The sequence below is a fragment of the Egretta garzetta genome, unplaced genomic scaffold (genome assembly GCF_000687185.1).
Source record: "Egretta garzetta isolate BGI_Z169 unplaced genomic scaffold, ASM68718v1 scaffold890, whole genome shotgun sequence".
In the NCBI taxonomy this organism is placed as follows: domain Eukaryota; kingdom Metazoa; phylum Chordata; class Aves; order Pelecaniformes; family Ardeidae; genus Egretta; species Egretta garzetta.
The window spans coordinates 325,021-339,795 of NW_009258295.1; the positions used below are offsets into that span (position 1 = coordinate 325,021).

The 14,775-nt window shown below is 43.9% G+C and overlaps 1 protein-coding gene across 1 annotated transcript in view; it reads right to left on the minus strand.

The window, feature by feature from the left end:
* The window catches only part of AATF (apoptosis antagonizing transcription factor), a 65,389-nt gene that overhangs the window by 24,957 nt on the left and 25,657 nt on the right, over positions 1-14,775 (minus strand). The window contains exons 6-9 of the mRNA XM_009638344.2: positions 10,562-10,676; positions 10,008-10,212; positions 9,077-9,241; positions 8,227-8,310 (exon numbers count right to left, since the gene is read on the minus strand). Coding sequence (XP_009636639.2) covers positions 8,227-8,310; positions 9,077-9,241; positions 10,008-10,212; positions 10,562-10,676 — 569 coding nt within the window. The remainder of the gene's footprint in view (positions 1-8,226; positions 8,311-9,076; positions 9,242-10,007; positions 10,213-10,561; positions 10,677-14,775) is intronic.

A 14,775-nucleotide genomic window follows, 5' to 3' on the forward strand; every position in this document is an offset into this window, starting at 1 on the left:
TAGATTAAGGAGAGTCACCAAGGTCTCACACCATTTTAAGTCCAGGCGGGTTAGAAAGAGATGCATTTTTGGGGCAGGTTCCTAACGCTGCACCTGGGAGGCGGGCAGGATTGTGCTGGACAGGAACACTCTCCTTCCAGCAAGGCAGCATTTCCCCTGACAGCTGTGAAGGGCGAGGAGTCGAACTGCGTGGCACTTAGCACGGCGACAGCAGGGATCCCATCATTTGCTGGGGGGCATGTCCTCTCCTCTGCGTACAGAGGATCCTCTCACCAGAATTAGCAGGGAAAAGCTTTGTGCAGCAGTAGGAGACTAAACCCTGCACACAGCCGTCTCCTCCGCACTAACTAGGCCACCAGCCGATCAGCCATTAGTTGAGGCAGACGTGGTTTTGTTGACCTTGGGGCTGACAGTGAAACGTTCTCTCGGTGCAGCGTCAACTGCAGGATTGGGGAGACCGCTGGGGAGAGGAGAGGGAGACAAAGATGAGGGGGAAGTAAAAAAAAAAAAAGCAGGGACAAGAGGGAAATTAGGGAATAGAAATAAAAGCTGCGAAGCATCTTATTACATCTAAATAGTGTACGTCTTAAAGCTAAAGTTATAAATCATGCTAACAATGGTTACTAAAATAAAAGTGGATGTAGCCAGAGGCTACCACTGAAAAAGTCAGTCTAGACCTGCCTCGCTGCCTTTGGTCTTTAAGGATTTGATTAGTTTTTCCGCTTTCTAGTTCAGAGTCTTGCATTCAGCCCATGCTCCAGAGCCAGCTAGGGCTCAGGATACAGAATGAATGATAAATTCATTTACTGAATAAAGCAACACTGTTTTCACAGCACAAGACTTAAAACACTTCCAAAGCTGTAATATTTCATTAAGTTTAGTGATTCTGCTTAAAATTTATTAGTCAAAACAGAAAACTCTCATCAGACCCCATATATTCCATTAGGAGTGATATATGGTGTCTCCCAATGTCTAATTATTAACTAGGAAGTGTAAGTAAATCACTATCAGCATTAAGCCCTGATGTGTGAAGACAGAGTTTGAGTCAGGCAATTTCAGCATCAAAAGGCTTTGATTTGAAACATACCCTTTTTTGCTTTCCCTCCTTCACCTCTTCACATCTTCCCTGAACTTCAAAAACTTCAGCTCAGTCTCCCACATAAATGAACACAACTGCCTACCTCCAACCAAGCGCAACCATGTCCAGCAGCCTGCAACGCAACTACCAACTCCAAGCTGCTCCTACCAAAAGCCGGAGACGGGAGGACAAACTACATGCAAAGTGGACAACAGGCAACAGTAAGTAGAAGAAAGTTGCTAACATCAGTTTTATTTGTCTTTGGAATGAAGCAGTGACGCTTGCCACGAGTGCTCCTGCGCACGTGCGCTTCTGAACTCAACTAAGCGTCGCTATTAAAGCCAACCCCGTCAAGACTCCCTAGTCAAAACCAACCACAAGGAAAGCACGCAGAGGTTGTGTGGTTTGCTGAGGCCCACAAGCCGTGTTCACAGAGGGCTGGGAGCAGATGGGAACCAACTCTTCCCCCCTGTGTCCTCAGCACACAAGAAAGCTTAAAATCTGCAAGGCAGAACATGTCCAAAGGCAAGAGCTTCAAAAGCCGTTAGTATTCACCTACCTCTGCTGACACCAAAGCCATTGTTAAAATTTACACTGGAGTCAATGATGTGTGCTTTCTGAAGAATTCGCCTTAAAAGGACTCCCTCTCTACGCGAGTTAAAGAGATGCACACAAAGTACATTGTACAAAATTAGAGGGATTTAGAAACGCCATCAGGGTGTTGTTCAAGGGTAATCGAGATTCATTTCTCATTTTAGAGGTCAGGTCTCATTTTCATGCACTATCTATCAGGGTTTCTAATACTACAGTTGCTGACCTTTCTGATTTGCAGACCCCTAAGAATTTCCAGTTGAGACAAAGAGCTAAGTATAGCTGAAATAAGCCTCGTGACAAAAGGCTCACTCTTCTTAGCCCTCACAGACCAACTCATATTAATACCTCGCAAAAGTTGATCTATTGTGAGTCACAGGAAACAGTTGCGTTTACAAAGCTTAGGAATATAATCAGAACAAAAGAAACACTTTTTCTCTGATGTTATTCAAATCTTCAGAAAAGCCAGTGAAGGCATGGGTCATTTCTGCTACACTGCATCAAAGCCACCTACTCTGTCCTGCAAAGGCAACGCTGCCTTTGAATTCACCAAAATCTCACCCAAGAGGTGAGATGCAGTCTCAGCCCGGCCACTGCGCTGGCTGCTGTACGAGGAAGCCAAGCCAGTCCCATCAGGCTCCCTGCGCCAGTAACGATATCAAACGAGGGACTGACGACGTTCATTTTAAAACAGCTGTGCAGAACAAGGGAAAAGCAGAGCCTCATACTGCTTCTGCCTTATCAGTTGCTTGCTGAAAGCAACAGAAACAGAAAAAGATTTGACTATCTGTGGATTCTGAAAGAATGAGAAATACGTGAGAAACCCAGACTTCAGGTTTATCCGCAGCTGCTTACCTTTACTAGAACACTCTGCCACTCCTTGGCTAAAAGCTACTCACTTCACTAGTGAGGAACTCTGTAATATTTGCAAACTGCTCACCTGGACTTGCCTGGCTCAATGTTGTTACTAGAGGCAGTAAACAAGCAATTATGGTGGTGTGAAGGTCTACTAACAACGCTCCGCTATCTTTTAACACAGGATCCTTTCAAAAGCTCAGCAAATTAATGTCACCCTGCCTCGCAGAGCCGCTACAGGACATGTCACATTGAAAAAATGTGTTATTGTTAAGTTACCTTTTAACAGTTTAAAAAGCAGTTATTTTTTTAACAAAATCGCTGTAGGAAACAAGAAGAGAGAAGCTAAGTACAACTTGTCAGGTCCACGTAAAGAAGACTAAAAAGACCAAATGCTTTTTCTCTTTCCTGGTGAAAATGCAAAGTCACTCCTGAACAAAAAGTTGACAAAGCTGCATTTTATCAAAGAAATGTCAATATTTTCTAATTTAATTTTTTTCTCCTTTAGTTGTCGGAGAGACATGGCGAATCACATGAATTTTTCCTTCTTTTTCATATTTATACACCGTACAATTATTTAAAGCAGCATAAATTGGGGAAAGGTTGCCTTTAGCCCAGGACTCATTCAGCACACATTTTACACTGCATTCTGCCCAGGTGTCGAAACGAGCTGTTTCTTCTCCCCTTTCAAGCACCCGCACAGTAGCAGCACAACACCATTTCTAGCAACACCAGCGAAAATTTAGACTGCAGCTCAAGTATTACTTTTAAATCCCCTTGAAACACTTTTTTAACATTTAATTTTCTGCAATCTATTTATAATGTAAAAACCTGAAATGCAAGATGAAATCACCGGACAGTCTCTCTTTAAAAACCATTTTATTAAAATTCAGTTTTGTATAAAACTGGCATTGACTTGCGTATTTTCTAATAACCCATAAGAGAAGTTTCAAACCAAGCTTTAAAACGTGTTATTAACCATCTACCCAGCCATTTGAAAGATACATGCCTGTGATAAGAGTATTGTATTGCCATTAACCCATGGGATGGTTCGAGACATCTCTTATTCACACAAAACTCTAAATGCATCTAATTAAAGCCACAAGATCAGCTGTCCATATTAATCACTCACCAGTTTAATTAAGGTAAACCAGCTTGTCAGAAAGCCAGTCTTCTCTCTATTCTTCACCATTATCGACTTTTAATAGTTCACTGGATTAGTAATTACTTGTTTATGGCATTATCAAATACCTGGGAGAGAAACCCACAGTATGTGCCCAGGAAACTGCTTTAGGCCGGCTCTTGCTTGGGACACGAGGAGAAATCTGCCCCGTCAGATAAAGTTTTCTAAAAAGCCGTACAATGTGATTTGGTCACAAGTACAACCCAGAAGAGAAACAAGCGGAGCTACAAGTATCTTGACAAGAGATTCAGACTTGGAAATTCATTCCGTGGTTGCTCAGATTCATGCAGGTTCTGAACACTAAACTAGGAAAAAGGAAGGTAGTGAGATCTCTCGCTCACTTGTAAAAAGCACAGAGTGTGCAAGAATGAGCAGGCAGGTACAGAGCCGCCCCACAAGGGACCACAATAAAGAAAGTCCCAAGTCCTACAATTAAACATTTGCTACAGGATCAACTCCTTTTACTAAGTAATGAGAGTACAGATAAGGAAGGGAGCAAGCCTCCTCCTGGCTATTCAAGCATGCTCACCTTGGGAGTGAATCCCAGGGAGCAACAGTTCATTCCAACATCACGCGGCAGTCGAGGGAAGCCTGTCCTCTCCAGCCCACTGGCAGTCCTGCCTGGCAAACTGCTGCCATCTCCCTTGGGAGCCTTTAGCGTGTCCTTGAATGGTCCCCATCCACTTTGGCTCTGCTCAGCTTCTGAGGTTGTGGCGATCACAGACAAGACTGATGCTTGTGGGTTGTCATAAAATGCGATGACATACAACATAACCAAAATCAGGGGGAGGAGGGAGCAGGAGAGCAGAGAAAAAAAGGGATTATGTATATTCCTAATTCTCTTTAGGCATACCTGCTGCCATCAATGATGAACATTTGTTCTGGGAAGAGCTGCTACCAGTGGAACGCTTAGCATATGAACACTAACCTAATTCCTGTTGGAAATAAACCAATTTCCACTCTCTCCTTTACTAGAGGAGTATTTCAACCCAATAATAAAATCTCCACTGTAGCATGTCAGACCAGCAGCTCCCTCGTAGCAGGCTGGAATTTTAAGTCTTAATGCAGCAATATCAGCTGTAATGAATTCTACGTAAATATGACTTCTAAAACTAAAAAGCCTTTTTCTTTCCTTAAAACCACGTATGAATGAGAGTTTAGAAGAAAAGGAAAGGGGGTCTAGCTTCTCACTGCTGTCAGTGATGAGGATCCTTCTGAAACAGTTTAACTATTCCCACCCAGTGCAACCTAAATAAAAATATTTCACTTGCATTATTCAGCTCAGCTTTACACTACCATTGAACAGGGGTGACAACAATAAAAATTGTAACTCTTAAATATAGATTACAGTATTAGAAAAGGTAAAGTGGGATGAACAGACAGAACAGAGTAAAACCCTGAATCATCAGAAAATTCCACCAGCCCCACATGGTGAATTCCACTGAATACCAAGACCTGGACAAGAAAATCGTTTTTCCACAGGAAAAAGAGATTCATTAAAGAGTTTTGTATTATAATCTGTAACAAAAGAGTATAGCTACTTATTCTGTTATCATTAACTCGTGCACATTCATCAGATCTCGTTCATTTTTACTTGCTTAATTTCACACTGAAATATGCAAGAAGTTGGTTTCCAATGTCCTTCTTTATCTGAATGTTTACCATTAATAAACCATAAGCAGTAATCAAAATAAGCTAATCATTATAAAACGTTATTCAGAAAAATGAAAGTGACACTAAAAAAGGTCTGGATCTAAATTTAAATACAAAGAAAAAAGCACCCACCAAAATGCAGACATATACTTTGCAATAAGTATTATACACAGAGGTCAGAGTTTCTGAGCAACCCCAGCTCCAACAACCAGAGACGTTGCTGCCGATTACTCCTGGAGAACCGGTTCCCTTTCTACATTTTATTTATATATGTACATCCACGCACGCACATGCACACAAAAGCGCTGCACAGCTATGACCCATCTGAAAGAAAACACATTCACTGTATTGTCAGCGCTCTATTGTAATGCACTCTACCCTTTCTGAATGCAATGTTCAGCTTCAGCTTACCACCCTGACAAATAAAGGAAAGCACTTTATGAAACCAATTTAATTGGGAGGTGACAGAAAACATACAGCCATTTTCTTTAGCCTTATCGCTGAATTGGCTTCAGCTCCAATCTCTGCCAAATCCCACTCAACAGAAGACATTAACCAGGTCAGCGGAACAGGTGCCGCGCCGTGTCTGGCAAGGGGCTGGCATCCCCACAATTACTTGCACACAATGAAGCAGTAATCTTTACAGATCATCTCTCCCAAGAAGCATATTGGGGATGGGAGGAGAGGAGAAGGGTGGAAAGGAGGGAGGGAGGGAGAGAGGGAGGGATAAAAAAAAAAAAAAAAACCAACAAAAACACAAGCGAGAAAGGAAAATGAATGTGTAGCTGCCTCGCGGCTCAGCAGATGTCTGCGCGTGATGTACGAGGCTAGGATAAGCTGTCGTAGCCCGCTGCCAAAGAGTGGTAAGTGATTAAAGCCTCCACCAGGCTAAGCACCATATTTAGAGTCTATGGGGTTTCGAAAGTTGCACCCATTCCTTGCTGTGCTGCCAGATGTTGTTGGCTGGTCCTGCTCCTATTCACTGCGCAGGGAGGCAGCAGTTGGTACGGCAAGGAATGCAATCTGGAACGTTTCCGGAGGTGCCGTACATTAAAGCGGTGTCACCCATCCTTCACCTCTACCGAATGCTGAAACAACTCCAATTTGCTGCCACTTCCCTCTTGGGAAATGGCCAAGATACAGTTGTGCCTGGCAGACCCATTTGTTTTACTCAGGTGATTCTCTTCCCTCAATGACCTCTATTAGTTTAAGTTTTAATTTAGATTAACCCCAGCACCCCAATTAACCAGTGAGGGGAAAAGCTAAGCTGTGACTAGTCATATTTCTGAAATCACGATTTATCGAAGTTAAAGTTATTAGAAGGAGAGACGGGCCATTCATCTATTGCTACTTTTCTTTTAAAATTTTAACATTTCATGGCCAATAAACACCTCCTCTGCACAGGTCCACAGATTGTCAATCACAGCTATTTCTCCTCGACCACTTCACTTCATTTTGTTATACTAACATAATTTGTTCTCTGTTCTTAGGGTCCATTTGGCCCCCAAATTCCACCTCTCATTGCATTACAGATTGGGCCTTTTCAACCACTGCTGCCAGCCAGCCACGCAGTCTCCAATCTCCATTTTAGAGCCTACACAGATGAACCTGGCACCTTCACCTACTCAAGAGATGCTCAATCCACAGCAATACTAGCAGAGATGCTCTTACAATAAATACACAGCCTGGAGAGGAGCTAGCCTGGAATACATTCCTGGCTCTGAGGCAGGCTGCCTTGAAGAGATCCCTCACAAACATTAAATATTCAAATTGTCCTAATTCTGCACTAGGTGAGGTCTACTGCAAAAGTTTTCTTGGACATCTACACCAGTAGGGTTGGAAGTGTGTTGAAAACCTTCTTGGAAGGGAAGAAAGAGACAGCATTAAAGTTCTATCTCCTATCCATAAAACACAGGTTAAGAATTACCAATTTAATACATCTTTTTATTCATGTTTAGTCCTGGCTCTGTACATGAAACCCCGAATTCTGAAAGTATTCAAATGCTTCTGGTTAAATCAGCTATCAGAGCACAGTCGCACGGCAACAGCTCTCTTCCACTGATCTAACACTTTGCTAGCCACTCTAATAACTATTCAGATCAGAAATTTCTGCCTTTCTAATGATATAATGATATTTGTTTAGTCCTGAAGTTAAAGCTCTCTGTGGACCATCAAAGCAAAACTAGTTTTTCGTGCATTGCGTAATACTCCTCGATACGTGGCAATTTCCGTATTTCATAAAGCCGGCACTGTCATTTAGTAAATAAATTAGAATCATGAAGTTTCCCTAAGCTTCAGCCTCCATGCACTGGGTGCAGATTCCTTGTTTCTAAGAATTTTGCAAATAAAAAGCGTAACTGGCCTAAATCCAAGCTGGCACAACTCCAAGAAGAGTGCTAGAGGAGCCCTGCAGCTTTTTCATTCTGTAGGTAGGTAAGATGATTTAGGTTGAGATGAGAGCAACTTAGGTGCTTTTGAGGATCTACTAGAATCGTTTTTCATGATGGGACTCTACCCACAGAGAACAGTCACCTTTAGAGAATTCCGTAATTTTTCTCTCGTGTAGTTCACGAGTGTAGTTCTCATAGTGAGAACTACGGGCATAGACCTTACCCTGCAGCTCTGACTCACTCGTAAGTGCAGCGGCGCCAGTAACGGCAGGAAGCTTATGTCCGCAATGTGAATTTAAGCTCACATAGAACCTACATCTAAAGTTGAGAGCAAAGTCCTCTGTGGTATCTACACAGATTTTAGATGTTAAAACAGGTAACTGAGAAGTTTAGAGCACAGAACCAACCGCATTAGCTCTGTAAGTATTAAAAACCAACTGGAGCCATAATGCCAACAACGATTTACCATCACCTACCTGGTGATAAAAGTCGTCGTCATCAAATATCTCCTCATCTATGTCCTTCAGGTGCCTGTTGGAATCTGACTGAGGGAGGACTTCCTAGAAGCACAAAGGAAACACTGAAAGCTCGTATGTGCGCATTTCTGTCCCTAACTCTGATGACATCACGTGCAGCAGCTTGTAAACACACTTGAAGATAGGAAGGAATGGAGAAAAGCTCCCAATATAACAAGCTTTTAAGGACTAGAATACATTTAAAGGCAAGGCAGAAACGCTGCCAATGCCAAAATAGATTTATGATACCTTTACTGGGAAATAAATAGGACTCCGCAAAGTCTTTCTGGCAAAATACTACAGATATTTTTAATGTAATGGCAAAAATATATCTTGCAAGTGCAGTAATTCTATATGATCTCTCAGAATTGAGCATTTATTCATTCTTAAATACTAAATTAATAACAGACTTACTACTAACATATTCTGTAGGTTATATGCAGGATGATTTTAGAAGTGACTTTCTGGGTTAAAGATTCTAAACTTCAGAGTGAAAACAAAGTTTTGTAGCTGCTACCTCCAAAAGCATATTTAGTGAGCATCACCTCCTACAGCATAGAAGGGGCACAATCACAGACCAAACCTTGTCTTCCCCTGTCAAGCACTGACACGGGAGATAATGCAAACAGCATAAAACTGGAATTGAAATGTCTACATCTTTTTCTTAGCCATTACATTACAGGAATCAACACTCAGGTATCTCCTTAAATAACTCTCTCACAAACAAGAATACTTCCTGCTAAAGGCTAATTGTTTTGCAGAGAGTTTCACTGCTGCTACGTGATGAGTTATATAAACAAAATACCCTTACCGAATTTTCAGGCACAGATTCAGGGACCGGACGAGATTCCTGTTCCTGCTTTCCCAGCACTGTATACACTGATCGCTTGGTCTGTGTCCGCCGTAGTAATCTCTCTTTGTCCATCATAATATGATCAATCTGAGTCACGATTGAACGCTCAAAGGCACCGAAACCCTGCAACAACATTAACTAGTGTCAGATAATGCAGAAAGCTTTTCCTCAAGGCAGCAATGTTCCTCTATCTTTCCATGTCAGCGGATAAGCAGACAGCATTCCAAGAGGAGGGGGTCTGGGTTTCATTGCAGGGATTTCTGCTAGAATTTTTTATTTGTTTCTCCCTCTCTCTCTCCTTTCCCAACCTGAGGCAACCTGACACCCGGCTTAATAAAATGCCTTTGCTGTTCTGGTTCAGATGAACTTCTCAATGATTAATACTAACTCACAGATGTTAGGAGACCCTGGATCTTCGGGTGAAATGATTACCCATTGTATTAAAGTGTACACTTCGTGGAGGAGGAGAGCCACAGAAGCCCTTAGTTCTGTTATAAAACACAGACAGCTTGTGATCGGCAATAGTGACATTTTCAGAGAGCTTACTTGCTGCTGGAGACTGGCTATGGTGAGACGTCTGGTTGGGAGAACACCAATACTATCCAAGAGTTTTTCCCAAAATTTGGGAAACCATTTGTCCCTGAAAAAAATTCTTCCTGTCGGTCTGCTCAAAACAAAAGAGAGCAGCTTATGCCTTTGACATCTGAGGGCTGAGCTCCTTTCCAAACTCCTTTAAGGCTGGGGAAAAGTGTGTACCTGCTATTTAATTCCTACTGCTGTAACTCTCAGCTTAACTTGGAACATCCATGATATGAAACTTTCACATCAACTTGTTCCACAAATCTCTGCTGGACAATAAGCACGTCAGCACACGTAAACAAAGACTTGCCTTTCCCATTTTGCCAGATGCCAGATTTGTCTTCTCATGCCACTTCTGCAAGACGTTGTTCCGGTATGTCCTGAAGTCAGCATACCGCTTGGCTATGAATTCTGGGTAGTCCTCCATCTTTAGCTTTCGTTTGGGGAGGCTCCTCCTCTTCTCCTGAGCCTTCTCCACTTGCTCTTCATCACTACTGCTGGGGATTTCATCATCGCTAGAACAAAAGTACGCAGACTAAACACCCTACACCTCTCTAAGGCAACCTGTATGAGTTCTGAATGGCCCCTCCACTACCACCCACGCGTTTTCCACACCATGGTGGTGTTTATGGCAAAAGATCCATGGTTTAGCCCCTCCTCTGTTATCAGAAAGATTCCAAAACAGACTTCCCACACTGGCAGAAGGAATTCAGATGGTCCTTTGTCCAGAGTGTCTGTCACCCAGATACAGCAGCAACTGAGAAGAGCAGAGAGTGAGAATGGTCAGGCAGCCGTGCATTGTCCTGTTTTTGGAGAGCTGGAGACCAAAGCATTCAAAAAGGTCTTGTCTTATTTTGTATTTACCTCTCAGTTTTTGATTGCTTTCCATCTACCAGATGCCTCGTGCCTGGGTATTGGTAAAGCAGCTCATCCTGAAGGTCCACTAATACTTTCAGCAATGCCTCCAGGGCTTTACAACCTGCAGGACAAGAGACACAAGTGACAGTTTCCCACTGATCCTTGCTTCTGGTGAAGACTTAGCTTTGCAGTGCTTAGTTTCTCATCTTGAATCTGAATTTCTGCCACAGCTACTGCATGTCCCATTAACTGTTCTTCTCTAATCAGTTAGAGATGTGAGTTTATCTTCAAACTGATTTATAGCTGTTAATGTCAAACACCACCACGCTGGGAAAGAACACTTCTTTCCTACAAAGGGAGGAAAGGAGGCAGGACTGCCTTCTAAACATCTGCCTGGCTGCACATTGGGAGTACACTGATCTAATGTTTCATCGACAAACATTCAGACCGCGGAGCTGAAAGGATTAACATATTCAAGAAGCAAGTACTGCGTGCAGAAGCGTCCGATGACACACACACACGACAACAACCTTTTTTGCTGAGTAATTTCTCTCCTGTGTTAAGTTCTGCAGCAGAGACCAGCTTCAGTCAAATAATAGGAAGCAACACAAGGGAAAAATGTATATATGTACATCCCGTCTACACCTGACCTCTGACTTTTCTTTCTTGTACATAATGTGCATGTTACAGGGAGCAGAAGGAGGGAAGGCAAGAAGAAAAACTGAACTCCTGCAGGGCTGCGACTACTGCTGGTTTCTATGCCGCTGTGCTCACCACGCAGGAGGTATAAGAAATTAGATTGTAAGTAAAATTAAATGTAGCACAATCTGATCTGGGGGGGGGGAAACTTAAACAATGACCTGGCAAGTTTAATGAGAGGATTCTGATCAGAAAAGCAGAACACAGGCCCAGAGATCCTTAGAAAGAGAGAAAGTGAAGAAAAGACTAGGGTGGAGAGGTGTACAAAATGATCACTACGTGGTGTAAGGTTAGTTTTACAGGAATGAGTAGCTGCTTTCCAGGGTATTTGCAGACACAAATCCTGAATGTAGAGCTGATGCTGTGTATCCAAAGGCTTTCACAGCTGACAATTTTCCTATATCTGTGCAGATGCAGAGAAAACCATCTCTGTTCCAATGATCTTACGTATTCCGAGGACACACAGTTGCAGCTGACTGCGGAAAGGGTTAACTGCACACTGTTGCGGCATCTGTTCTTTAAAAATAGTTTGTGACAACCAACAAGCCTCCCTGCAGAAAACAAGTGTTTGTCTAGGCCTGCACAAACTCTCTCTTTGTACATTGCTACACATCAATCACAGGGTCAGCTCTTACAGGTAAGACACTTAGTACACTTCCATCAAAAACCTAAGCTGAACTTTACAGAGATTAATTTGTATTTACCTGATGGCTGGTGTGTATTGCCTCCTATTTTACAAAGAGGCGCCCCAGAAAAGGGAAAAAATGCACTGCTTGGAGAAACGTGGCACACCAGGAGCTGTTTTCCTGCAAGGTACGTTCCCGCAGGCTTGGCTTCCCTCCCCACGCACCCAGAATGAGCGCCCTTGCGGGCAGCAGCAACCCTGGCTGACAGAGCATGTGGATTTGTCCGAGGGCAGGAGGAACACTGTGGCATCGGGACGTTCCCCAGGGCTTCCCCTGGTACCCCCTCTGCTGGGTCCTCCGCTGACGGCACGTCAGTAGGGCTGTTTTGCTGAACTCCCAAACCCATTTCTTTCCTTGTAGTTAGCATAAAAGAATGGAGAGAACTTTTCACCACTTGATTTTTTTTTTTTTTTTTTTTTTTAATGGAGGACACAGAGATCACGGGTAGAGTGAACAGCAAATCTTCATCAGCCAGACAGAGACAGTGCAAGCAGAAATCAGCCCAGACATTCAGAGGTCTCAATCTCCCGCATGTTACCACTGTGATATTGCTCAGTTGTCACCATCTTCAGATAAATTACGGCCTGACCTCAGTAACAGGAATGTCAAGGAGAAGATGCTTTAAGATTTTTGTTGCAGATCAGCTGTTGGACTCATCCTCCCCTAGCATGCGGTTCATTTCAGATATGTTCTGACAACTCTTCTATATAAACCTATTAACGGATTAGGTTTGCCATACTTGTAAAACAGTCGTGTGTTAGCAGCAAAACAATTCCAAGAGACAAACAGACAAAAGCCCTTAAAAATGCATTTGTTGTACGTGTCTGCAGCTAAAGCATCGCTTGGAAAAGGGAAGTGCCCCCACCCTAGCCTAAGCGCACAGCTTACAACAGCAAAATCTTTCCCTCTGCCTGCAACACAGCTGAATGTCCCCAGAGCTTCCGAAACTGTTTATTTTCTACCCGCTGCCTATCCTCCAGCAGCAGTGCTAATGCACCCCAGGCGGCTTTGATCCTGTCAATTACAACTGGAGTAGCACTCCAGCTCTTCTGGGGTATATCAGGGCCACGGCAAGCGGGCAAGGAATAAAGACAGGCTCGAGCTCCCCCAGGCTATGAGATACGGACCCCAACAGAAGTGGGGATGGGGAGCAATTTTATTCGGAGTGAAGGGGCTGCGGAGGGCAGGGAGACAATGACCGTGCATCTAACCAGGTGGGAGGGCTAATTATTCCAGACAGTGCCTTCATCATGAGCCTCTAACAGCTGGGTAACTTCCCTGCTTTCAGTTCCTGTGTATTTAATGGCATTATTGGATGGCATTCTCATTGTTACTGTTGGGTGCTTAAGTGTGCTGTGAACTCAACTGCAGAAGCCAAGTGTCACCCTCCCCTGCTCTCTTCCCATCCAGCCCTGCCCTATCCATTTCACGTCTAATTCCAGAAGGGACTGTTTTCTTCCCAGTCTCCTCTCCCTCTTCATCTTCTTTTCCCTCTAATGCCCTCATCTGCCTTTACACCGTCTGCTTTGGGGAAAAGACTGAATCCATTTGTGAATGAAGGCAGCGTAAAACAAAACTGTTTCATAAATGCAAACTATGTCATTTTGAAGGAAAGCCGGACACTAACCCTCCTGCTCTCCCACCCTCTCCCAGCAGATTTTTTTTTAATGCTGTTCCGTGTCTGAAATGGACAATTAAACAGCAAAGAGTCACAAACACGGAGCTTTCAAGCACACCAGCACATCAAGGCATCCAACTAGCAGCTTTCACGTGTGATAACCACCAGGGTTGTGCCTCCTGCTCCCTTCCCTGCTCTGTTCACAGAACACAGCCAGCAATACCTCTAAGAACGCCGGCAATGCCAGCCCTGACCACGTGGCAGAGGCCTCCCACTGCCACGAGCGGTGTTAGGTCCTTGGCAGTCCCTGATGATTTTCAGTTTCTAAAGCTTTTGGGATCAGGAAGATTGACACTATGGTTTTCACAAGCACCGCAACCCGGCCAAGGCTGAAACAACGCTGTTAAAGCTCTACGACTGCCCTCCCACCACGCATTCACCAGCGGGAGGATCCTGATGCCAACAGCTTACTCCCAGAGCCACTTTGCTAACTCTGCCATCAGTATCACTTCTGGGTGTTGCTCTACTGTGTTCAGCCAACTACAGACGCTCCACATCCCCAGCTGCCCCTTCCCAGTCCAGCACACCGGGGCAGCAGCCAGCGACTGCAGGCACAGCACTGCAAAAGCGACTGTTAAGTTGCAGTGTGTAAAGCAATCGTGACCCGACTTTGCAGGCACCTATCACCCCAGTTAACCCCAGCCTGTGCCTCTCCCACCCCTTCTCTCCCACTCTCTGCTGGCAGCTTTGCTGCATCTGTCTTAAAATCTGCACTGCAATGTGCTGGGGTAAATATTGTATCGACACCAGTGTCACAACTGACACCTTTAACGTTGGGCCATACATCACCAGTGAGAAAAATCTCAAAACTATCTCCTTTTCCAGGAGTTACTTATGCGTGTCCAACCTGCAGTTTTTTTGAGGACGGGTGGCTCAGCACTGCCTTAAACACAAAAGAAGCTGGATCCCTTTGCAGCATTTCGGTATGAGCAACTGAAATCCCCCAAGCAACTCATCCTCTGTGTGTAGAAGAGGCCAACTAACCCCAGGACAACACGCAACCCCTCCTTCCATCAAACCTTTTCAAAGCTGCCCTTTGGGAAAGAAAAAAGGATGCTGAGTGGGATCCATCTGCGGCTGCTCCAGGAACACGGCAAACGTGGTTTGAATATAACTTCCAGCTTAAATGGGACTCAGAGTGTCTGTGGTGAGATGCT